Raw genomic sequence first — 24,340 nt, 5'->3', positions numbered from 1 at the left:
GAGAGGGTGCCTCCACGTGCGGCATTCGTCTGGGCCCTGGCAAACCTGGCCTGTGTGCTCAGACTTCTGGGAGCGCCCGCTGTGCCCAGGACTCTGCAGTCACCTTGGGGAGGGCAGTGGTTTTGCTTCTCCTAAAAAAAAAAAAAAGTCATGTAAAGACTGAGCATCTCACTGAGTGGCTCCTTCCTTACTTTTCAGAGTGTGAGTGGCCAAAAAACAGCAGGCCTGTTTCCTGACAGCTGTTATAATCTACTAAATTAGTAGATAAATTCAGGGCTCTATCCCGGAAATGGTCCTGTTAAGAAATATTATCTGTATCAAATAAACAGCTACCCTCACCAAAAAAAATTAGTTTTTTAGGAAACCATGATTCCATATCCCAGTAAACCTCCTGGTGGACATGACCTAACTGGGAGGGAGGTTGTTGATGGCTGAGATGGCCCCCCACATGTCTGGAGTGGAGGAGCTGCCCTGCTGAGGAGACATGGGCATCCACTTAACCGGTCGGCCATTGGAATTTGGAAATAGTAAGCCTTTTGGTAAAAGAGGGCTTTTGTGTTTCAGAATAGCAACTGTTATCATCACTTAAAACCAGTGATTTCTATATACAGCAAGTGCTGCTATATATATACTCATGTATTGTTTATATAGGACTATTTTAAGATCTGTGTCACATTTTTCTGGTGTATTTTATGGTGGGAAAATTCAATTGGAAAAAATGCACTTAGCTCTGGTGGGGATGGTAAGGTAAAATAAATACTTAAAAAAAACATGAAGTTTGTTGTTTTCGTTTTATCTTTAAGCAGTACAGAAATAGTAAGGTGATAGCTCCCCAAATTACATTGTATTACTTCTCCTTAAGCAAATTTAACCATTGTACTCATGTTATAATCCTAGATTTATCATCATATTCGTCAGTAGAAGACCTGCAAGGCATATAAGAACGTAACTCACGTATTCCTTACAAAAATCTGTGGGAAAATGGCTTCATGTTTGTGTAATGTGGTTTATGCTTCAGGGTTTATTTGTCTTTTGATTTTGCAGCTGTTGAATTGAGAGGGAAATGAGTAGGGAAAGGACCTGATCTACTGTGAAGAGTGATGTGGGTGTAGCGAGTAAGGCGCGCTCCCAGAGCCCAGGTGTGGCTGTGGCAGGCAGTCCCAGGCTGGGTTAGCGCAGTGAGTGAAGGGGCATGGGGACTGTGATTCCTGACCATTCCCCTGGGGAGAGGCTCCCTCTTACCTGTGCTGTGGGGATGAGTAAACCCATGAGGTTATGATTGGAGAAGATCGAGTCATTTGACTGGTTGGACAATGAAAGCATGAGAAGCCTATAGAGGCCAAAGGATGGAAGGACGGTGTCCTTGACACCAGGTTCTGATGGCCTTTGACCCCTGCTTTAAGTTTTCTCCCTAATTCAGTTGTTGATGGAAAATGGGCACTTTTGAGTGCCTATGATATTGTTGTGGTTCAGAAGGTTTCCCTTGGTGTGTATTGGAGTCGGGAAGTGGTAGGTATTGTGCTGGACTTGGTGGGGCTGGGGGTTAGGAGTGATACAAAGGTGAATACAATGGAGGCCGCTGCCATCAAGGAGTTTATGATCTAATCAGCTTTATGATCTAATCAGCCTTATGATCTAATTAGCCTCATGGTAAATGGAGGTACACGTGTGTAGGTAACAAGTTGTTGGGTGAGGAAGCGTAAGAACCAAATGATTGCCTTTCATTTCAGAGATTTGAAGGCTTTTGTCACGTCTCATCCCTGTCCAGGTTTGTCTTCTAGCTAAATGTCTGTGTCCTCTTTATTTGTTCCTTATGTGATCTAGTTTATACAACTTAAAGGATCTTGGTAGTTCTCTCCTCAGTTTGCCTCCCATAAAATACAGACCTGAACACAATATTCCAGATATGGCTAAATACACTAGGGGAATTGCTTTCTTTTTTCTGAGGTTGTGTTGCCACTTGAGCATCATGAGATATGTTGCGGGACCACTGTGTGATCTCCCTATCCTTTAGGGACCTGCTCTCAACAAAGAGAAGGGGTTGGGGAGAGAAGATCCTACTGGAGAGGCCACATGCAGGCCTGTATTCGCCTTGGAATCTGCGTTCTGCTTACCCTCCTTAGCCACTACTCTTTTTTTATTTTATTTATTTATTTTTTTGCCATTACTCTTACCACTCTCTGTTCCCTAGTCCTTGCTCCTGGCTGCGTCCCCCGCCCATTCACCCCTGTAGTCCATTGTTATGTAGCCTTTCCTGGGTGGTGTTCCCACAGGTATACTTTACTGTGTCTATAGTATGTATTCATTCATTCTTCATTAAAAAGGAAGAGAAAAACGGGGAGGGGAGAAATGAGGGAGAGGAGAAACAAAGCTGATTTCAGAGTTTTAAGCCTGGGTGATTAGAAATCCAATGTATCATTTCCAGAAGTGGGTACTGAAAGAGGGAGGTGTTTTGGAGAGGACAAGCCAAACTCTGCCCTAATGACATAGGCCTTTTCTCTCTGGTTAAGGCTACTGGCAGACGCAGGCCAATTTGTGTCTCCTGGGTAGAAGCAGGAAAGGCTGTCGTGGAAATCACACTGGACAGGAACTTGGGCATGGCACTTAAATAACAATCCTTAGATTTTTCATCTCCGACCTTTCTTAATCTTGAACATCTTTTGTCATCAAAATCATCTTTCATGACCTTTTGACTGCATTTGATACTTTTGACTTCTCTCTGCTTCTTGTCATAGTTTGGGTTTTTTTTGTTTGTGTTTTGATTTTGGCTCGGCTTTCTAAACACCATTCTCTTCTTTATTCTCTTCTTACCCCAACTGGCCCTTCCTTCTCAGTCTTCTTTTCAGTTATATCTCAACTTCCTAACCTGTGAAACATGGTCATGCCCCAGGCTCAGGGTTTGGGTCCCTTGTGCAGCCACACCCCCTCCCTAGGTGGTCTTACTGGGTTTCTGCAGTTTTCATTTGTAGCCCACATTTCACTCTCTTAAATTCTGGATTTGGGTGTTTAACTGCCTATTTGCCATCTCCACTAGGGTATCTATTTGGCATCTCACAAAGAGGAGTTGGGGAAAGGAGATCCTCCTGGAGAGGCCACACGTAGACCTGTATTCACCTACCTGTCTAAAACTGAACCGATTTCCTTCCAACCGGGTACCTTCCCCAGTCCTCCTTAGTAAGTGGCAACTCTGTCCTTCCCATTGCTCAGGCCGAAAACCTTAGAGTCGTCCTGGACTCTTCTGTTTTTCTTCTGCCCCACATTCAATCAATCCATCAGCAAAACCTGTTGGCCCCATCTAAACATACGAGTATATCCAGAATATCAGTACTTCTCGTCACATCCACTATTACCAGCTACTTCAAGTGACTGTCGCCTCTCACTTAAGTTACTGGAATAACAACTGGATTTCCCTTTTCCCTGCTTCAGCCCTTTGCACTCCCATCTTCTTCCCACCAGTTGCCAAGGCTTTTCTTACCACGGCATCCAGAGTGATCCTTTTAAAACATAATACAGATCAGGTCACTCTTCTGCTCAGAACCTTCCAGTGACTTCCCACCTCAGAGTAGAAGCTACAGTCTTTGTAATGGTCACATGATCTGCACCCCACCTTTACCTCTTTCCCTCTCGCTCACTCTGTTCCAGTAAAACTGGCCTCCCTGCTTTTCCTTACTATGTCCTCTACCTGAAGCATCCTACCCAGCCCCTTATCTGCTTCATTTGGCTCCTTAATGTCCTCCAGCTTTGTCTAAGTGTCGCCTTATTAGGATCTCTGACCATCGGATGTTAAATGTAATTCTGCCCCTGCTAGTTTGTTCGCCATAGCACGTTTTATACAGTCTGACATACTTTTTTATTGTCTGTTTCTCTTAGTGTATGTCTCCCCCACTAGAATGTTCCCTGATGTCTGAGCCTGTTACATAGTAGGCATTCAGTAAATACTTGAGTGAGTGAATGGACTCGTGGGTCTAGAGTTTTTGATACTGTCAGCGAAAGCATGTCCAGCCCATAGAAAAGTTTTATGAGACTTTATTGGAGACAAATTTTGAGGACATGTCCAGAAGCAGAATCTCAACAGAGTTAAAAAATGCTCCAGAGAATGGCAGTTTCTGCAGCGTATTTTACACAATAGAATCAAAGGAGAAGACGTAAGGAGGGTTACTTGAAATCTATTGGTGGTAGATTCAGGAGGCAGGAGAAAGTAAAGCAGGAAATCTCTAGAACTGGATAAAAAGCAAAAATGAAGAAATACTTCTTTTACATTGGTGGGTACAGGATAGGTAATAGTTACTTAATAGCACATAGAGACGGTATGTGGGCAACAAGATGACACTGACGGGTTCTGTGGTCTCATCTTCTGGTGGTCTTGTGCCCTGGTGCCTGCAGTTGTGCCTTTGAGAGGTCTAGAAAAGAAAATTACTCTGACATTTCAAAGGTATGTTATCCTACATGTATGAACAATGGACAGGGTTGTTAAGGTAAAGACTGACCTTTGCTAAGGAAGCTATAGGCCTGGAACGTGACTACCCACCTTGGCCTGCCCAGTTAGGAATTTATGATCAGACCATCCAATGTGGTTACTTTTGGTCACCAAGCTTGTCAGGCCTGCCATGTGCGCCCCCCCAACCCCCAAGGTTTAGTATATGGGCCCCTTTTTTTCATTCACATTACACAGCATTGTAGTTTATGGGTTATAAAACACATTCATTATACATTATATCACTTGATCAGTTTGTTTACTTCTTGTAAATCAGACTACATACAATTCTGTTTAAAGTGTTTGACTTCCCTGACTACTAACGTGCAAACTGGTTTCCTTGGGAGATCTTAAGTATGGCCATTAAGATATATCGTCCATCCCATATGTTTTAATTATGTGGGCCCTAAATTCTGCCTTGTAGAGTATTTCCTTCTTTTATCACTAGTTCCATAGAACTCCCTCTTAGGAACTGAATGAATTCTTACTTAATTGAATTATTTTAATTTTGTTAGATAAACTGGGGATCCTTTAAAAACAAAGGCGTATCAAGTGCTTCATTTGTGCCACCCCTGGTTGGTGAAGGGCATCACACAACTTCAGGGGGACCATTCAGCTTTGCACTCTATGCTAATGGTGTCCCTGGACTTGTGCAACACAGCAGTAATGGAGAATACAAAATGTTTTGGTTGAGTTTCTCATTATTGGATCTTCTGTTTGTTTTCTACTTGCTGTTTGAGCGGCATTTTAGGACCCCACAGACTCTGTTTGCCTTGTGCTCACATTATTAGGTCTTTCTGACTACTGTATGTCACTTTTTATTAGCACAGCTGTGTCGAGTTGTTCCTAATCCCATTCTACTTCATCTATTCTCTTGGCTTCCTTCCTTAGCTATTTCAATGGGTCTGTGTACTGTTCCATTTCACTTCGTTGACATCAGACATGTATGATAGCAAATGGGTCCCTGTTTTCAACAGGCAGTTAGTTACAAGTACCCTTTGTCAGCCTGTTCACTATCCAGTTGATGAATCTATCAACATACAAATGGTATCTGTCATTCAGAATTTGAAGCTGGCATGTGGTAAGGTTAAAAGATGCAAATGTGGCAACCTGCTACCATTCTGGCCGGTTTGCCAATCCAGAGAGAGTATGCAAATAAACTTTAATTTGGGGGAGCAATGGAAGCAGACAGAGGCAGAAATTTGATCCCAATTTTACTGTGTATATAGATTATTTTAGTTACTTAGTTCATCTCACAATGAAGGCATGTTCTTCTGATTTCATCTATGCCACTACCCTGCCTTGAACACATAGCAGTTACAGAAAAATGAACAATCTAGGGTATTTCATATTAATTTGCTTATAGTTCTGAATTTGAATAGAGATGTATTCATAGAGCCCTGAACTCTGAGAACAGGCCTGCTTTCATTCTCTTAGTGATCTCTTTTTCCTCCCTTCCCAGGACAGTTCAAAGTGACTAGAATACTGCAAGACCTCTTACAGCTTGCCAAAAAGGGTTCTCTCCAAGCCCTAATTGTGACAGCAATGTCTGCTTTATTCTGTATATAGTTTATCAAGTTTCTTTATGGATATTTAAACATTTAAGTGTTATTTAATGCCTGTAATTGCATCTTGTGCTGATTGCTGTATTTTCATTTTTTCTCTTTGGAAGTTAAGAATCCATCAGTTCATAATCTTTTTTAGTTTTTGGTTTAGTCTTTTGTTAGTTTCCCCCAAATTGCCTTTCTGCTTTCAACCCTGACTTACTCCCTCCAATGCTCAGGTTAAGAAGAATGCTGTTTGTGCTCAGATTTTAACATTTCTCTATTGACAACTTGTTTACATTTTCCTTTTGATTGCTCCATTGATGAGGCTGAAGACTAAACTCCCTGCAGGGAATGGTTCAGTGGGGGACAGGCCTAGTCTCCAAAAGCATGATTAGAGAGGAGGGGTGTCTTTTGTTGTTGTTGTACTGCTTACCAGCAAGAAGGTCCAGAAAACAGGACTTCTCCCCAGGAATTCAAAACCTAAAAGAATGTGGCTCTGGATCAGATGCAAAAGTTTAAGCATATTGGGTGTGGGGTTGTGAAAGGGAGCCCCAAGGAAAATTTAATTTTCAGTCTAAGAAGCCTAACTCACACGAACAATTTCTCCTAGAGTAAGGCTCTTTCCAGTCAGATCTGTTGGTGCTATCGAGCTGGTATTTCAAGTATGTCCATCTGCATTTAAACGAATTGCTCCAAGACAATCTGATTATGCGGTAGTTACTTTGGTGAGAATAGCGCCTCAGTGGAATGGAAACTTCATTTTGAGTCTAATATTAGACCTTGCTTTGGAAAATTCCTTTTAAATGATCACAAGCTGGGAATAGCAAAAGAATTTAACTTTCGACAGACAGCATTGACCAAGAATTTTTAACTGCTTATGTTTGGGTCCTTGGGAAAGCAGATGTGAGAAACTGACCAGACTGAATTGACTAGACTAGCGTTGACTTGACCCGATGCGGTGTTTATATCTATTGCTGATAAGTGTCCCTCCTAGTCTCATTTGCTGCTGAAAATATTTTCATTCTTTGAGCATGAGCACGCTAAGGATGAAAATTGTTGGGATGCCTAATTGTCTAACAATCTAACCTTCTAGGCTTCCAGACATTGTTGCCTGTAAAGGGGTCTGAGCCAAAGCAGGAAAGGGCCAACAAACCTGCAGAACCAAAGGCAGTTTCTGAGTAAGTGCTGGGAACTTGATCAGATCTGGCCTTCAGGGAATAGTTTGTCTGGCTGGTTGCATCTGAGTGAACTGGCTTAACTCACAGTTTTAAGTAAACTTTATTTAAAGGACTCTCCCCACCCCCATCTTACCCCCCCAAAACCCACCCTGTGATTTAAGAAACCGATCAATGTACATATCAATGTACATGCATGTTAACAGATTTTCTAGGCTATGAAATTTCTAGACTGTGTCAACTTGGCTTAACTAAGGATACATCTCAGATGTCTCACATGCCTTGAATTGGAAACACCAATATTGGTGTGAGAGATGCATTTAATATTTTAAAAGATCTTTCTGAGGTTGAAATGCATCTTTTAATCATAGTGTAGTTTAGTCTTTCTCTGACTAAGCTGGTAGTAAGTTGATGGTACCTTAGAATTGAGGTAGAACATTCATCAATTAATAGGCGCTGCCATGTATTGATCACCTGGTGGATCCCAGGCCGTCTTTGCTGTAGGTACCAATATGGTCTCTGATATTCACAACAGCCCTGTGGGTGTTGAGCCTGCTTTGAGCCTGCTTTGGAGGTGAGGAGACTGAGGCTCAGAAAAGTTCTGTAGTTTGCTCATGATCACACAGCTAGTAATGACTAATTAAAGGCAGCGCTGAGGTTCAAATCCAGGGCTGTTCGACTTCAGAGCTCATGTTCTTCCGTGGGTCACATTTTTCGATATTTACTGTGTTTGAAATTAAACCTGAGAAATTTAAGACAATTACTCATTAATTCATTTTGAAAGGATAATAATAAACCCATTACATGTTAACATAAATAACATTCTTATTAAAAATCACTATTTTCCAAAACAAAAATAGTAAGTATCACTGTTTTACCTTTTTTGCATATCTCTTTATTATCTAGCTAATGGAAGGCAGCTGGACTCTCTTCTTCATTTAATCTGTGCAGTATATTGTTTTAATTGAAATGTATGAAGAAAATCTGGCCTCACACAGATATGTATTTGGAAAAGGGAGGGCTATTTTAATAGCCTTCTTGGATAATCATGGATATTCTCTTTTGGTGCAGTTACATAAATATCCTTTGGTCTGAAGTCTTCTTACAGAAGAATTCTGAATAGTATATATAGATACTCACCTACTCCAGGAAGTAGAGTTTAATTCCTACCCCTCACCGCTCCCTGAGGGTGGGTTAGACTTAGTGACTTGCCTCCAAAGAATAGAATTAGGGAAAGGGGAAAATGAGTAACTTTCCAGTGGAGAAACCCGGGAATAATACGTTAACGGAGTGGTAAAGGTGACTGCCGACCGTGATGTCATGTGGCAGCAAATGCTGCTGCTCTTTTCCTTAATGTCACAGGCTCGTTTTATTCATTTTTTTTTAAAGATTTTATTGGGAAAGGGAAACAGTGTGTACTTCCAGGACTTTTTTTTTTCCAAGTCAAGTTGTCCTTTCGATCTTAGTTGTGGAAGGTGCTGTTCAGCTTCAAGTTGTTGTCCTTTCAGTCTTAGTTATGGAGGGCGCAGCTCAGCTCCAGGTCCAGTTGCCGTTGCTAGTTGCAGGGAGCACAGCCATGGTGGGAGTCGAACTGGCAACCTTGTGGTTGAGAGGACATGCTCCAACTAAGTGAGCCATCCAGGAGCTCAGAGGCAGCTCAGCTCAAGGTGCCGTGTTCAATCTTAGTTGCAGGGGGCGCTGCCCACCATTCCTTGTGGGACTTGAGGAATCAAACTGGCAACCTTGTGGTTGAGAGCCCACTGGCCCATGTGGGAATCGAACCGGCAGCCTTCGGAGTTAGGAGCATGGAGCTCTAACCACCTGAGCCACCGGGCCGGCCCTGTTTTATTCATTTTAAAGAAAACGTGTGCCACATACCAAAGTCTAAATAACTGTGCTTTGTCTGATAATCATTCTTTCAAATAAAATTGATGTTCAGTGGAAAAAGTGGCTAGAAACAATTGCACAAGTGCTTTTCCTCTTGAAGCACTGTCGTACTTTAGAATGCAACATAAGTGTTTTATGGCACTTCCCATTTTGTCACATAGAATATTGAAAGCCAGGTACTTGGGGTCAAGATTTAATGAAATTAATCACGTTCACTGCTTTGTCCAGGATATTCTTAAGAGAAACGTCCCCCCACCTTCCCACCCTCCCTTATACTGTGAGTATGTGGTGGTAGAGAATCCCGTGGTGGTGGAGAACTGTGGCAGTGACCACTGGTACAGTTTGCCACCACTGCCTTCATTTGTGCTCAGGTATCTGCCCCATTGCTTTAAATATCAACACAGTGAAAAGGGCCAGGAACGTTTTAGTACTCTAATGAAAATCATTTGACTTGGCAGACCTCCTGTGACAGGGCCTTAGGCATCCCTAGGGGGCCACCAACCACATTTTGAGAACTACTCTCCGAAAGTAAAGTAGCGGTTGCTGAAAGGTCGCAGAGGAAGAGCTGACATTACTAAAGAGCAAATCCATTAGGAAACACATGGTGATGCGGGGCCAGCGCACTGTGTGTAGGAGGTGATCCTCTTCTGGCTTAACGGGTCTTGCTTTTGACAGCTCATGAAGCTCTTTCATCTGTATGTGGTGTTTCCGTCCCATTTTGAAATGCTGAGATGCAGACTTGGATAATCTGGTATCTGTGTTTGCTGCTGTTCCTACCGTAATCGTATCTAAGATTTTATTCAGGAAATTCAGAAAATTACTTCTTAAACTTTGTTTTCTTTTCTTTCAAGGTAAATCTCACCTGGCTATTGTACAGCGAGTAAACAATGAGGGAGAAGGGGATCCATTTTATGAAGTTCTGGGAATTGTCACCTTAGAAGATGTGATTGAAGAAATCATCAAATCTGAGATTCTAGATGAGACAGACTTATACAGTGAGTAGCATTGCCTGAGTAATTTCCCCAAATCTTTGCTTTTTGGGTCACATTGTTTGTGAATCATCTGACATCTCCCCAGTTGTCTGCCTCTGTTTCTAATTGTGCAGTGTGTGTGTAGGCTGTGTACAGCCTATCGGTGTATTCCTGTGCCTTCAACAAGGGGAAGAAGCAGAGGTTGGTCCTGTAATGTCAGCTGGCATGTTTTTTTGAAAAGTCAGCTGCTTCTAACAATTGATCTGGGCATTACTTGACCCTGAACAGCCAAATCCATTCTTGGTTTTTACGTTTATTTTACATGTGGAAAAAGAATTAATTGTTCTTTACTAAATTTTCATTTTACACAATTAGGTAAGTTGTTCAGATAAATTTCTGTTTCTACTTAAGGTCATAATTCAAATACTTAAAAAATGAGAAGGATTTGTTAATCTGATGGATAGCAACTATTTTATTTTTCTTGTTCCCATGGACCTGAGTAGAGGTGAGGTTTGCAAGTATAGTTTTTTGGGGGCAGCGGTGGTGGGTGGGGGTATAAGAGGCAGGACAGGGTGAACTACACGATAACAGTGTGTTTTTCCCTTTTTCTGCTTCTGTGCCTTCTTGGGGATGGGGTGGGGACTGGCTTGGATCAAGGCAGGGGAAGGGGAGTATCCACACCTGTTTGCCCAGGAGTGGGCTAGATCCTGGGGTGAGCATTGAACCTGGATCATTGGACTTCAACTTTTCTCAGCCTCACTCTTAGCAACATAAGACTTTTTCAAGAGTTTCATAGTACCAAAGATGGCCCAAGGCTTGAAAAGTTTGGGATCTCAAATGTCTCAAGAGAAGGAGCCTTTGGGCTCTGTTTGTCCTGTTTGGCTTTTGAAACATTTGGAGGGGGGAATGTATCATTCAGATGGCCCAGGGCACAAGGGACAGAGCCCGTTTTGCTCAGAGTAGAGTGATTTTCTTCAGTTTTACTAGAAGGGAATGAATGTCCTTCGTTTTAAAATTGAGAAAGTCTTCCATGCACCCTTAAATGAATAAATTTTGTATTTAGCCAATGATTTGCTTCTGAAATGTAGCTTATTTTTTCCCCTCACTTCTGTATAGCATTCTTTAAAAATACCAGTTCGTATGTGTGTCTTATCCTTTTGACACTTGGAAAGTAGTCAGAGGTCTCAGAAAATATTGTCATTTGTATGTTTATATTCTTTTCATCCTTCCTCACAGTGACTATTTAGTATCAAGTGTGTGTGTATATTTATGTTTCCCTAGGGATAGTACTCATCATAAGAAAGATAATTTAGACATTTATGAGATCTTATGTTTGCACTTCAGGTATATTCTTTCAAACCTGATTAGACTGATTTCATACAGAAGTATTGCCTAACGCGACTTACTGATATGAAATGCTGAACTTTTGGTTTCCCATATATTCTTGATTTAGATAGGAGATCAGGGAGGGTGACTGTTTTTGTCATTAGAAAATTATTTTTAAATTTTGTGTTGATTTATTCTGTCTGATTCTCAAAAGAATTTGAGATGGAAGAAAATTACACGTTGTGACCCTCGTCTCCCCAGGACAAGCCTAGTAAGCAATCTGTTTTGCCTTAGGCATGAAATGGTAATGCAGACTCATGGTTCTTGGGAAAGGAGCAAGGGACTAAGGACCTTGTCTTTGACCTAGTTTTTTCTTGATCATTACTTTATCCAGAAAAATACTTGAAAGTTTTGCAGTAGACACTTTCTAGATCAGGGGTTGGCAAACTATAGCCCACAAATGCCTGCCACCTGCTTTTGTATGGCCCACAAGCTAAGAATTATTAAATCTTTGAAAAAAAAATCAAAAGGATAATTATTTTGTGACACGCAAAAGTGATATGAAATTCAAATTTCGTGTCTGTGGTAAAGTTTTATTGGAACACACCATGATAATTCATTCACATATGGCTGCTTTTGCTAAACAGCAGAGTTGAGTAGTTATAACAGAGACTATTTGATCTGCAGAGCCTGGCATACTTACTATCTGGCCCTTTACTGAAGAAGTTTGCTGACCTCTATTCTGGATCACTTTCTTTATATTTGCTTGACCTTGAAGATGTCATGATCTGAGGCAGAAATGAAGTTACCAGATGTTACTATTGAAGTATTGTTCTATGAAAATGTTTTGTTTGTTTCTTAAGAAATTTTGTTTTGTGTTTCTCTTTGAGCACAGGCTAGGAGCCCCTTAAAGGCAGGGACACACTTGCCGTGTGTCTTCTGTAACACAGTGATGGTTCGTCACTGCAGTGTGGTGACATTGAGTAGCAGGAGACTGAGTGCACACCAGGCTATACCCTCTGTGCTATGTGGTTATATAGGTTTGATGAGGGAAGGGTTTTTGTCCAAGGCTGCCCATTAATGTACTTGTCAGGGCTCTAAACATCTTCAGGAAGTGTATTTATAGTTGCTACTATTCAGGTTGTCTGTTACTTGATTGTGTTATGACCATGCGGCACTGATTTGATGAGGATTCTCTCTTTCTTCCTCTTTCCATGTGGTGTTTCTACGTAGAGTGCTCACTATCTTTCCAGTATATTTTGTCATTTTCATTCAAAAAGAGCCCTTATCTAAAGGAATGCATTTCCTTACTTTTTTCTTATTCTTTCCACAGCGGATAACAGAACGAAAAAGAAAGTGGCCCATCGTGAAAGAAAGCAAGATTTTTCTGCCTTTAAGCAGACAGACAGCGAGATGAAGGTTAAAATATCACCACAGCTTCTCTTGGCCATGCACCGTTTCCTAGCAACAGGCAAGTGCAGCTTATCACAGTTTGAAATCTCTACCAACCCTGGAGCGTGTTTCTCACCCACCACTGACTGGGGTGGGCTAGGGGTGGAGACTGGGAAATGGGGTGAAAAGTAATGCCACTTTTGTGTTTTGTTTTTGTTTTTTTGTTTTGTTTTTGTTTTGTTTTTTTCTTTTCAAATTCTCTCCTCTCCTATGTTCAGTGTCGGCATGAACTCTGAGACATTTACCAGGGGTGGACCAGTAACTTAAAATTGGTCTGAAAGGTAAGGATGAATGTCAGTGCCACACTGCATGTAAATAGTAGGCCAGGTCGTCTGCTTCCAGCTAAGTCCATGGGAGAGCCAGCTGGCGGAGTAGGCTGACACAGACACCACCTCGTGTGTTGGACAGTTGAGTAATTCTCTCTTCAGCTGGCCTTGGAAAAACAGTTGGATATCAGTGATAACACAGGTGCTATGATTTGCAAAGAAGAACAATAGTTTTTCAAAATTAAATCTTTATCCTTTATGGTTTTATTAAAATCAGAAATTCTCAGAACTTTGACATGGATTTTTTTGATGGCCTCTTCAAATCAGATTGTTAACTTGCGCCCATTGCAGGAGGCAAGTGTGCACATTTTTAAAACCACCAATCCAGCCGGCACTGACTGCTCCAGAGAGGTCAAGGTTGAATGGACCTAAGAGACTGACTAACCCTTCTCACATCCCCAGTGGCTGTCTAGGTGAAGGGTGAGCTCTCTTGGCCAGGGGAAATATAAGAAAACCTGAAAGTACCCAGTGACCTGTAGAAGACGTCCGGTCCAAGATGGGCAGCCAATGCCTTTCAACTGCGTGCAGTGTACTTAAAATACTTTGAAAAGAAGGCTAACAGCAGTCATGTGATGGAATGTTACATACTCTGTAAGATCACGTTTTCAGATAATGGAAATGCTCACAATATAATATTTACAACATGGGAAAATAACTCATAATTTAATGTAAAATGAGAAAAAGCAGGATATAAAACTGTACAGGAAGATTATAGTTGTGTTTTTGTATGTACACACACCTACACACTGGCACACTAGTCTTGGCAAGGTACTGGAAAGAAATGCTCACCAATTGCTCAGAATGGTTATGAGTGGTTGGTTTATAGGAAATTTTTATTGTCCTCTATCTTTTTCTATATTTCCCAACATTTCTGCAATGTACTATCTTATTTTGTTAATACAAAGAACGTCACAGAAGAATTTAGAGAATTTATAATTTTTGCATAGAACATAATTTAACAAATTTAACCTATAAACAGTCTTTTTAACTTGCCTGTTATTCTTTCTCTAATTCTGATAATATTGTTCTCCATCATTTAAGAACCACGATTTAAAACTAAATGTTATCCTACTCTGCCTCTGAGGTACCATAAAGTTTCAGTAGAGCACCCTTAAATCAGTAATTTTGCTTTTTATTTTAAATAAAATTGATGTCTTTGTAAATATAGATCAACATACCTTTTTTTTTTTTTTAAATTAGCAAGTTGGAGTGCATGTTGATGTGTGCACGTGCCTTGATTTTATTCTGAATCTCTCCGTGTGCCTCGTTCCCAGACTCTCTCAGGGCAGTTGAATGGGAGAAGGAGATGTGGGGCACCGTCTCGTGCACCTGTACTAATTCACGCCTAGATGCTTCCTGACCTTTGCTTCTTCCCTTGGCTGTTGTTGGACAGTCAGACTCCTGTGGCTGGTGAAGGGCATCCTGGCAGTCAAGGAGCCTGCTTCTGGGTGATTTTCATTTATATCAGTCAGAAAACCAGGGTATTTTTATGAGAACTGAAACTAACGACAGGTTGAAAGGAAAAATTTTAAAGAAACAAATATGAATTTTCAGCCTTTTTGATTTCTCCCAGGTAATCTGCCCCCAGTGGATCACCACATGGAAGTCTCGTTAATCCATTCTGTATCACTTTGATTCCAAGTATTCTTATAATCTAAACACCTTAATCACTAGTATAATTTTTTGCCATCCATTTGAAGTGTAATATCAAGTTGTGTTTATATCTATAGAAGTAGAAGCATTTAGCCCATCCCAGATGTCAGAGAAGATCCTTCTAAGGCTGCTAAAGCACCCCAATGTCATCCAGGAACTGAAGTATGATGAGAAGAACAAGAAAGCCCCAGAATACTACCTCTACCAGCGAAACAAACCTGTAGACTACTTCGTTCTCATTTTGCAGGTCAGAAGAATTATTCAATAGTTATTTGATCTCACTGAGTACCCATCCTTCTAGTTCTGAGGAGATTTGGTGTAGGTGAATGGGTGTCAGGGTTTATGGACATACTTCTGGGGTAGCCTTATACATAGGAGAATTTCATCTCCCTCTTTTCGTATCTGTAAAATAATTCCAATATAAAGCAATGTCATTAGTTAAATTTCCCATACTGAAAGGCACTTCGTGATTGCTGAGGCCCTGAGTCAAATAAAAAATGGTGAATTCAATTGTTAGTTTTTGAAGACTTTGGGGGAATTACCTGTACATGTCTGAATCTTGGCTGGGTGTTTGAAATTTCAGTGTCTTGAGTTCCTTAGGTCCTCTTTATTATCTTTATCCCCCCCCTCCCATTAGGATTTGGTCTTATATACCTTCCTAGAGATATCTTACTTGCTCTTCCCTTAACACTATCAAAATAGTCCATTTATTATTGTTATTACTGGTTACTAACCAGACTGTTTTAAAGAGGAACTAATGTGATAATCACAGCCCGTCATGGCAATGGTCACTTGATTCCTTCTCACTGTAACATAATCCACTATATAAGGTGGGAAGGTCTATCCAATCTGAACTCTCCTTGGGGGGTTTGGTGCTTGACTTACAGGAGGCCTTGTAATATCACAGTTTCACTAAGTGGAGCTCTGTCCTTGGCTTGGAGACCAGGATGGACATTATAATGAATAAAGTGCTAGTTTTATTGATTTCTTGTACCTCTTTATTGAAGAATTTACTTTATAGGAAATCTGAGTTTATTTCAATGTTAGCCCCTTATGCATTCTCGTATTTCTTGATTACTTCCCAGATACAAATTGCAGTTAGTATTATAAGAGTGTAATTAGCACTTCATAGGCCCTAAAATTTACATGGGTCCAGCAGGGTCCCAATTACCTAAATTAATTAAGAAGGTTCTTTTTACTTGACAGTGACTCCTGTCAGATACCTAAGTATCAGGAACTCTGGAAAGTATTGCGTTCATGGTTGTGGTCATGCCCCATGTTTGGACAATATTGTGGCATCTGGAAGCAGAATGGAGGAGCTGTAGAAAAATCCATGGGTTGGTTAACTGATTGCATGCCACTTTCCTGTAGTGTTTTTTGGAAACTTCTCTTGGCAGGTTTTCTAATTCAATACCCTGATTAGTCTACTAACCTTAGCCTCATTCAACCCCAAATTATGTTTTTCTTGTATGGGAGATAGACAAGCTTAAAACTCTGAGGGCTGTTGGGAATTTATATACTGTAGGGAGGGAATAAAATATTCATGTTTCTCATTAAAGCTAGAGAAACTTTGAATTACATTAAATGTGGTTCTTTAGGACAACTTAGAGGATTGACATTATGAATTTCAGTAGTAATGTTAGAAACTATGTGGCTTTCAATTGTTGATTTTTATATAGTTAGTATTTATGAAGTTGTGTTTCAGTATGGTTCTGTTGATGTATAAGAAAGCCATTTCCTGGCTTATGGATCTAAAAATAGATTTTATGGAAGCAGTACTTCATAATCCCTGTCCATTTACAAGTAAATCTTTCATATAAAGATATTTTTGATAAGGCATTTATGTATATGTACCTGTATTGGAAGTCCTGTGTCATGTGTGTATTTATATAAATGTGACACGTTTCTGAACTGTTGAACTGATGAGGCCATGGGGGTTTTACAAATCGTGTAAGTGCTGAATTAAAAGGACTTAATGGAGGTGTTGAAACTATAGAATTTGATGAAAATCATGTTCTTGCAGGCCAGCCAATTACCTGAGTTACCCAGAGTATAACAAAATGAAATATTATAATACCTGTCAATTTAGCATAGCTATCATCATTTACAAAGTATATTCCGGCCTAAAATATTAGTTATAAATGTAAATATATATGGGTTATAGAGTGTGTTCCTCTGCATTTCAAGGGCATTAAATCAGAAGATGGCAGTAGTACCTGCCTTCCCTCCTGGCCCAGTGCTAATGGTCCATCCTCTTCTGCAGATGCTAGAAAAAAACTCTAGTAATTGAAGGAATATAATTATAACATCGCTTTGAGTTTAAACCCCAGATAAAATAAAGTCTAATTTAGTCAAAGCAAATGATGTAAGTAAGCTTAATTAAAAGAATATAAGCTACCAGGCACATATTTCTCACTGTGTTTCCCTGAAAATAAGACCTAACCGGAAAATAAGTCCTAGCATGATTTTTCAGGATGACATCCCTGAGCATAAGCCCTACTGCGTCCTTTGGAGCAAAAATTAGTATAAGACCTGGCCTTATTTCTTGGGATACACGGTAGGTCATATGTATTAAAAGGCTGCAACTTCAAGTTCTATCTGAAAAAGTAGATTTTTTAAACTAAAATATATTGGGGATCCATTAGGGCATTGATACAAGCACAGTAAATAGTGAAAGAAAACTTGATTGGCTCTGCATGCCTTACATAACTTAAAATATATATATATATTTTATATATAAAAAATATAAAATATATATATAAAATGCCCTGTCTTGATATATATATAAAGTAGAAATGGATAGGAACATAATTTTGGTGGAAATTTTTTCTACCATCATAAAAGAGCAAGCATACCAGGTAAATATGCTGAGTTTTGAATTGCATAACTAATAAAATAAAATGAACAGAATATTGGAGAATATTAAGTATAAAGCCAGAACTGAAAGAAATACACTTATTAAAAGTTTTATGTGACTCTTGCATAAAAATTTATTATTTACTATGTCACATGTAAGTTCTAGTAAATTCAGGAAGATAGAAATTTCATATAGCTACCTGCATAGATCATAATGAAATAAAATTAGACATAAAAATGCATAATTGACAAATACTAAGCCATTTCAAAATTGTGATTAATTCTCTTACGAAGGTTTTATAACATGTAAACATGGTTTCATTTGTGTAAAAGAAAAAGCTGCATTTTTCCTTTTACACAAACACGCACACACACGAATTATCTCTGGAAGGTTATTCAAGAACTGGTACCAGTGATTGCCTCTGAGGAAGAGACTGGAGCACTAGGAATAGGGTGGAAGGAAAACTTATTTCTCCCTTTGAATTTGAACTTCTTCCCGTGTGTGTACTACCTATTTAAATAAATACATAGTCATTAAAAATAGCATTAGTGGCAAATTAAAAGTCCTAAATAGCAACCGAATTAGGGAGAAAATATATAGAATGTCACAATATATAGGATGTCATACAAAATGATTAAATAATGTAAACACCATATGTGTAGTATGTCAGTTTTAAGAAATTATTTTCCTCTAAGCACTTAAATCTTTAAAAAGTAGATATCTAAATCTTTAAAAAATATAAATAAAATAAAAAGTTTTTTAAGCTGTGAAAAAAAAGTAGATATCTATAATTATCTAGAAAAAGAACAAAGCAACAAACCAAAAAGAACAAATTAAATAAAGATTGCCATGAAAATAAATTTTTAAATGAAAAAGATTTACAACCCATAAAAATATCAAGATTTGGTTCTTTGAAAAGAGTAACAAAATTAATATTCTATTGGTATAATTAGTGTAATAAAAGGGAAAAAAACAAAATAAGAAATTCTCTCCTCTCCACCAAAAGCGGCTAGAATCAAAGGAATCACTTGAAAAAAAAATTGAAACTTGAAAGAACTCAATTTCTATCTTATACAAACAGAACAAGATGCTTTAATAGTCAACTATATTCTTTAAGACTAATATGGCTTAATCCAAAGTCTGGTAATATGTGCTGATCTCACTTGTCAACACTGATGGAGAATTCCTAAATAAAAATGGAGCAGTTAGGGAACATACCCAGAGAGAGTTATTCACTGACTGACTAAATTAGGTTTATTTTAGGAATGCAGGGTTACTTTAATATAAGGACAACAAAACACAGATATGGCACATTAATTAGGAAAGCAATAAAGAAAAACATCCTTATGCTCATATCAATACATACCAGACAAACAACTGACAAGATTAAGCACCGATTCTTGATTTTAGAAAACAAAATCTTTGTAAAAATCTACAATGAACAGGGAACAGAAAAGAAAAAGTTCTGTAAAACTGATCATAGCCTTAAACTGGCAACCTTCTTTTGGGAATACATACAGATCCTCATACATATGCATCTAAAGAAATCATTGTTTGATAAAGTTATCTATGCAAATATATTTATAGCAAATAAAATAATAGAAATAATCCATTTGTCTTAAGCTAATCAAATTGATATACTACGAGAGAATTATAGTAATTATATAGAAAACTATATAGTAATGAAAGAAGCAGAAAGCATATACAAAAATACATCAAGTAAAAAAGATAGTGTGTGCATAGTAAATGTAACTATTATAAACCATTTTTCTAACAAAAATAGTAAAAAAGGAATAGATTGCTGTATAATATACACAGTGGGTGTTTTATAATGAAGGATTTGTTGGTCCTTTGGTGCGTGAACTGTCCATAAAAATATCAAGATTTGGTTTGTTGAAGAGAGTAACAAAATTAATATTCTATTGGTATAATTAGTGTAATGAAAGAGGAAAAAAACAAAATAAATTCTCTCCTCTCCACCAAAAGCAGCTAGAATCAAAGGAATCACCTTTTTCCTTATATGGAAAAAAATCATATTATGGAACGCTAATAATATGATTGCTCTTCCACAGATTACGACTTCAGTAAATGCAAAGAATAACAGGAAAACAAAAGGAATAGCTTATTTTCTTTGCCAATTATGTGATTGATAGAAAAAGAGCACATTTTTTTCTGGTGTTAATTTTTCTTGTTGATTTCATGCCTCAGAATTTTAGTTGTTATTCAATTGTCCCATCCAAACTGTCTTTTTTAGGATTTCTGACATGGATTCAAAAGGGATTTTTTTCCCTATAGAGTGAAATCTGTTCTTTTGTGGAGATGGCAAGTAGCATCTTAGACCTTAACACAGCCCTTGACGATGCTGGATACCATTTCACTTGCTATTGGGAGAGGAATTTAAGCCTTCAGTACCAAAACTTCTCATAGTTTTTTGACTTTTGCAGGGTCTATGTGTGCCTTAATCTTGAGTCAAGTACAAATAACACACCCATTTTAAAGAAAAAATATCGCTTAGACACACAGTGTTGACCTAGTTTCTTTTTAAAAAAAATTTGCTTAAATATGTGTAAATATAAAACTAGGCATAAGCTCCTTTTGCTTAGAACTCTTATGTACAACTACAAACCAAAACAAATTTGCTATTAATACTATGTCCTAACTGTAAATGACACTGTTTGGCTGATAGGAAAGTGCCACTGGCCCCAGTACTGTGGCAGGAGCTCTAGTGCAGGCTCTTTTGCATTCAGCTCAGCTGGGTCTCCACAGGCCCAGTGATGCCTGACCCTCCAGCCCTTGCTCAGTTAGAGCGACTTTGAATGTTTGTATGGTATGCGGTGCTATTATTTGGCTTCCACTGGGTGTGACTGAATTATTTATATGTTTAGCCCTGTGTTCCCGCCTCTTCAGCTCAGCGCTTCTCACACTATAATGTGTGTAGGAATCACTCGGGGATCTTGTTGAAATGCAAACTATGATTCCATAGGTCTGGGGTGGAGTTTGAGATGCTGCATTTCTAACAAGTTGATTGAAGAGCAAGGCTTAGTTAGTGATTCAAGTAGCAGCTTCTCGGCAATGTGATTGTGAACGCTAAGGCAAATAAATACTGGCACTGACATCTGGTGGCAGCACTTGGTTAGAAAACGGTCAACCAGAGGGCTCAAAATATGTGTAAATTAATTTTTGACCATCGAAGATTTTTTTTTTTTAAAGATCTATGAAGAAAACTGTCAAAGTCTCAGGACTACATCTGCAGACTCCAGACTGAAAAAATACTGAAAGAATGTTTGAGTGCCAGAGTCACCCTTTCAAGGCCGTGCACAGACATCTGTGGGTTACACTTCCCTTCTTACTGGGACTGCTGGGAGGTAATTAAATGCCAGAGACACAAATGGCTGGTGAACACAACCTGCCATTTGTGTCTCTGGCATCTAATTACGTCCTTTTAGGTGTCAGGCCCCACTGAATACTTTGTGGTGGTGATTAAAAAACAAAACAAAAAGAACTCGAGAGCAAGCAGGAGACCAAAGAGATGCTCAGCGGATGGAATCCAGGAGATCTTCAGTCTCCTTGAATCCGTGACCTCTGCTGATTGTACTTAATCTGGTTTGTGCCAACTAGGCGGGCTTAGGCTTCCACCCTGAGGCCAGGTACAGCTTAGAAACTTTGAGAAGAATTATCTAATACCTTACTCCAAAGAAAGGTAGGATTCTGTGATGGTAACTTTGCTCAAAAGCTGGCTTTGCTTGGGACTGTCCAGGCCTTCCTTCTTTGTCAGTTTACCAACATGACACCCCAGCTCCCTCTGGGAGTCTGTCCTGTCCTGATTTTTTTGGTGATATGCTAGAGTAGAGTAAACTTGTGGATGTTTCAGAAGTAAAATTGATATGTAGTGCCTTCCTTATATGGAAAAAGTCATTATCTAAGAAGACACCTGATTGATTTTTGAGTGGCCCTAATTTGTATACTGGTAGGTTTATTTGAAAATGGTTACTTTTGAAGCCATTGACACACACAAATGAATAAGAGGTGTGTTTACCAGGTGTTTCTAAGAATTGCCTGCCAGGAAAGTTTCACTCCTATAGAGAGGGATATAAAGCTGGGCAGTTTTGAATTGTAGAATCATATAATGTTAGAACTGAAAGAACCACAGAAATCGTTTAATCTCCTGCAATTTTATAAATGAAGTAAAATTAACCTATTGCAGTGGTTCCTAAATGCTGATACTTGACAAACTTTTCACTCATTTGAGGCAAAATGAGAAACATAAAGACAGTTGTAGTGAGTTCTTCATAAAGTTATATGTATTCAGTTTTAAGACCTGTCTGTTATCCTGAAAGTACATATTTTGGAGTTAAAATGTCTGATCTGTTTTGAAGTGATGGTAACAGTAGATAGCTGTGCTTTTTAAAGTATCTTTATTTTATGAACTAAAAATCTGGCAGCCCTCTCTCTGTTTTCAGTATTGAGGGTGGAGGTGCATTTTACTGGTTCTTAGAATGACCTGCTATGTCGACCTTGCAGCCTGATGGCTCTTGGCGAGGTAGACTCCAGAAGGAAGGTAGCGGATCTCCCTGCCTGCCTGGGGACCTGTCCTGTACAGAGGAGGGATCAGCTGAAATGGCTGTGGTCTAGAACTCTGAATCTTTGTTCAGCTGTCCTTATTTAATTAGGAGACTCAGAGTCCCTGGGACTTTGGGGACATTTCTTGAAAAGCCAAGGTACCCAGAGGTTCTAGAGCTGGTCCCTTGTTCACAAATAGAGCCTTAAAGTAAGGACTCCTAAAGTCTGCTGCCTGCTGGAATCAACCCAGAGAGCTTTATTAAACTCCTACTGCCCAGGTCACGCCCCATACTAATTAAACCAGAGTGTCTGGGGAAAGGAGCCAGACATCAGTTTTGTGTTTTGTTTTGATTTTTAATCCCCAGGTGTTTTCAGTGCACAGCAAGGGAATCTCTGCTTTGAATGTACTAGGCGGAGGTTCCGAGCATGGGAATCTTGAGTCCTTCCCAAGAGGTAGACCAGGTAGTGGTATTCAGTGTTCTGAGGGGAGTAACTATTGCCCTGATAGTTGGTCACCAAAGAATTTTCTGGGGCACAGAACAAGTAGGCCCCCTAACTTATAAAACCAATGATCCAGGTCAACTGGAGCACCATAAAGATGGAAGTCATCAGGAGGCTCTCTTGCACTGGGTCTTCCTCCTGCTTTTCTGCATAGAAATTCAGATCGTAAGATGATCCTGGAGCCACTTTTGAGCTTACAACTACAGACAGACATTTTCAAATGGCATTATACATACCTACTAACTGATACAAAATCAAGGATTAGTCCATGAAGAAATGGATGCATGACTGAGAAGATTTACGCCATCGGGCACTTCCATTCTTGCTGCTCACCATCTGAGGATTGTGTCCCCACCCGGGCTCTGCTTCCCCTCCTCTCTTAAGGGACCCTGCCTCCACCAGTCAGTCACTCTGCCAGGTGCATCCCACTCTTTCCTGCCAGCCTTTGGCTTTTGCTCCCTTAGTTACCATCACCTCTTCTCCCTCCACACTTCTTCCCTTGCTGCTTTCATGTGCGCGCTGGATTCCCTAACCCTAAACAGCCTGCATCTGACCCCAAGGCTGCCTGCCTCCCTGCTGTTTCTCTCCTTACAGACCTGCTGCCTGTGCTATCTCCTGCCTGCTCCGCCTTCCCCTCCCCTGTCTGATTTCTTCAGGAAAATGCTCCTGAAGGCCACCAGTGAGTGACCCCTCGATGACTGACCGTCCCTTTATTTGTGAGGGTCTCCCTTCTCCTAGTTTCTATGGTGACATGGTTGTCTGGCTCTACTTTTGTCTGTTTTTTCCTTTGGTCTCATATTGGTTTCTGTTTCTCCTGCTACTCTTGCTCATCAGCTGCATGCAGATTGGTCCTTCTTTTTCCACTTACTTTCTCTTATCTACTCTCAGATCTCCATCTCCAGTTCTGACCTACCTCCTGACCTTCATTCTTCATTTAAGCCTTTTGGATGGACTCTTCAGTAGGCTTTGTTCTTAAAGGGGATCTGTCCTCTCTTCTGGCCCCCACCGCTGATGCAACCCCTTCCCAGCTTTTCCATCTCCACTCAAGGTGTCCCCGTTTTTCACGTCTCTCAGAGCACAGACTTCTATTGTGATTATTGAAGTCCCTTCTCTCCCTTACTCATCCTTATCCCTGACGGTTTCGCCGTATAATGTTGATTCCTTATCTGTAGGATCTTTTTCCAATCCTGTGGTTACCACTCCCGTGTAAGTCTAGACTTTCTTCCTGAAACTGTATTCCTCTGCTCAAGCACCTGATCTCATTAGCCATCATTCAAGGCACTCGGTGGTCGAATTTGCTCACCAAACAGCTTTCCAAACCCTCACCCATCTTTCCTGTGCAAACCCACCTTGGACCTTCCTTTGCACTATTCTCTTCTCTTGGCTCAATCAAATCCTACTCCTCCTTAGATTCTTCCTTCCTGTATAATTTGTCTTATACAGGAACAAGAAGACATTTTCCCTCTAAATTCCTTATATTCTTATTCTTTTTCCTCATGTAGAGCTTCACTGCTTTGTATCATTGATTTTCACGTGCCGTCCCCTACCTACTGGACTGTAAGCTCTTCCAGGGCAAGGACTGGCTTCTCACAGCATCTGCTCAAGGACCCC

General features: G+C 39.8%; 1 protein-coding gene across 4 annotated transcripts in view; it reads left to right on the top strand.

The window, feature by feature from the left end:
* Positions 1–24,340, top strand: part of CNNM2 (cyclin and CBS domain divalent metal cation transport mediator 2) — a 147,138-nt gene that overhangs the window by 100,997 nt on the left and 21,801 nt on the right. For 2 of the 4 annotated variants that reach the window (XM_033129965.1, XM_033129964.1), the window contains exons 2-4: positions 9,935–10,078; positions 12,714–12,851; positions 14,889–15,058. In XM_033129965.1, the coding sequence (XP_032985856.1) occupies positions 9,935–10,078; positions 12,714–12,851; positions 14,889–15,058 (452 nt within the window). Of the gene's footprint in view, positions 1–9,934; positions 10,079–12,713; positions 12,852–13,050; positions 13,114–14,888; positions 15,059–24,340 lie in introns of those variants that run through there. The other 2 variants (XR_004425276.1, XR_004425277.1) reach the window with 2 other exon arrangements.

Source organism: Rhinolophus ferrumequinum, chromosome 16 (genome assembly GCF_004115265.2).
Source record: "Rhinolophus ferrumequinum isolate MPI-CBG mRhiFer1 chromosome 16, mRhiFer1_v1.p, whole genome shotgun sequence".
Lineage (NCBI taxonomy): Eukaryota > Metazoa > Chordata > Mammalia > Chiroptera > Rhinolophidae > Rhinolophus > Rhinolophus ferrumequinum.
Note: the sequence above shows the minus strand (reverse complement) of the source record. Positions and strands in the feature narration are given on the sequence as shown.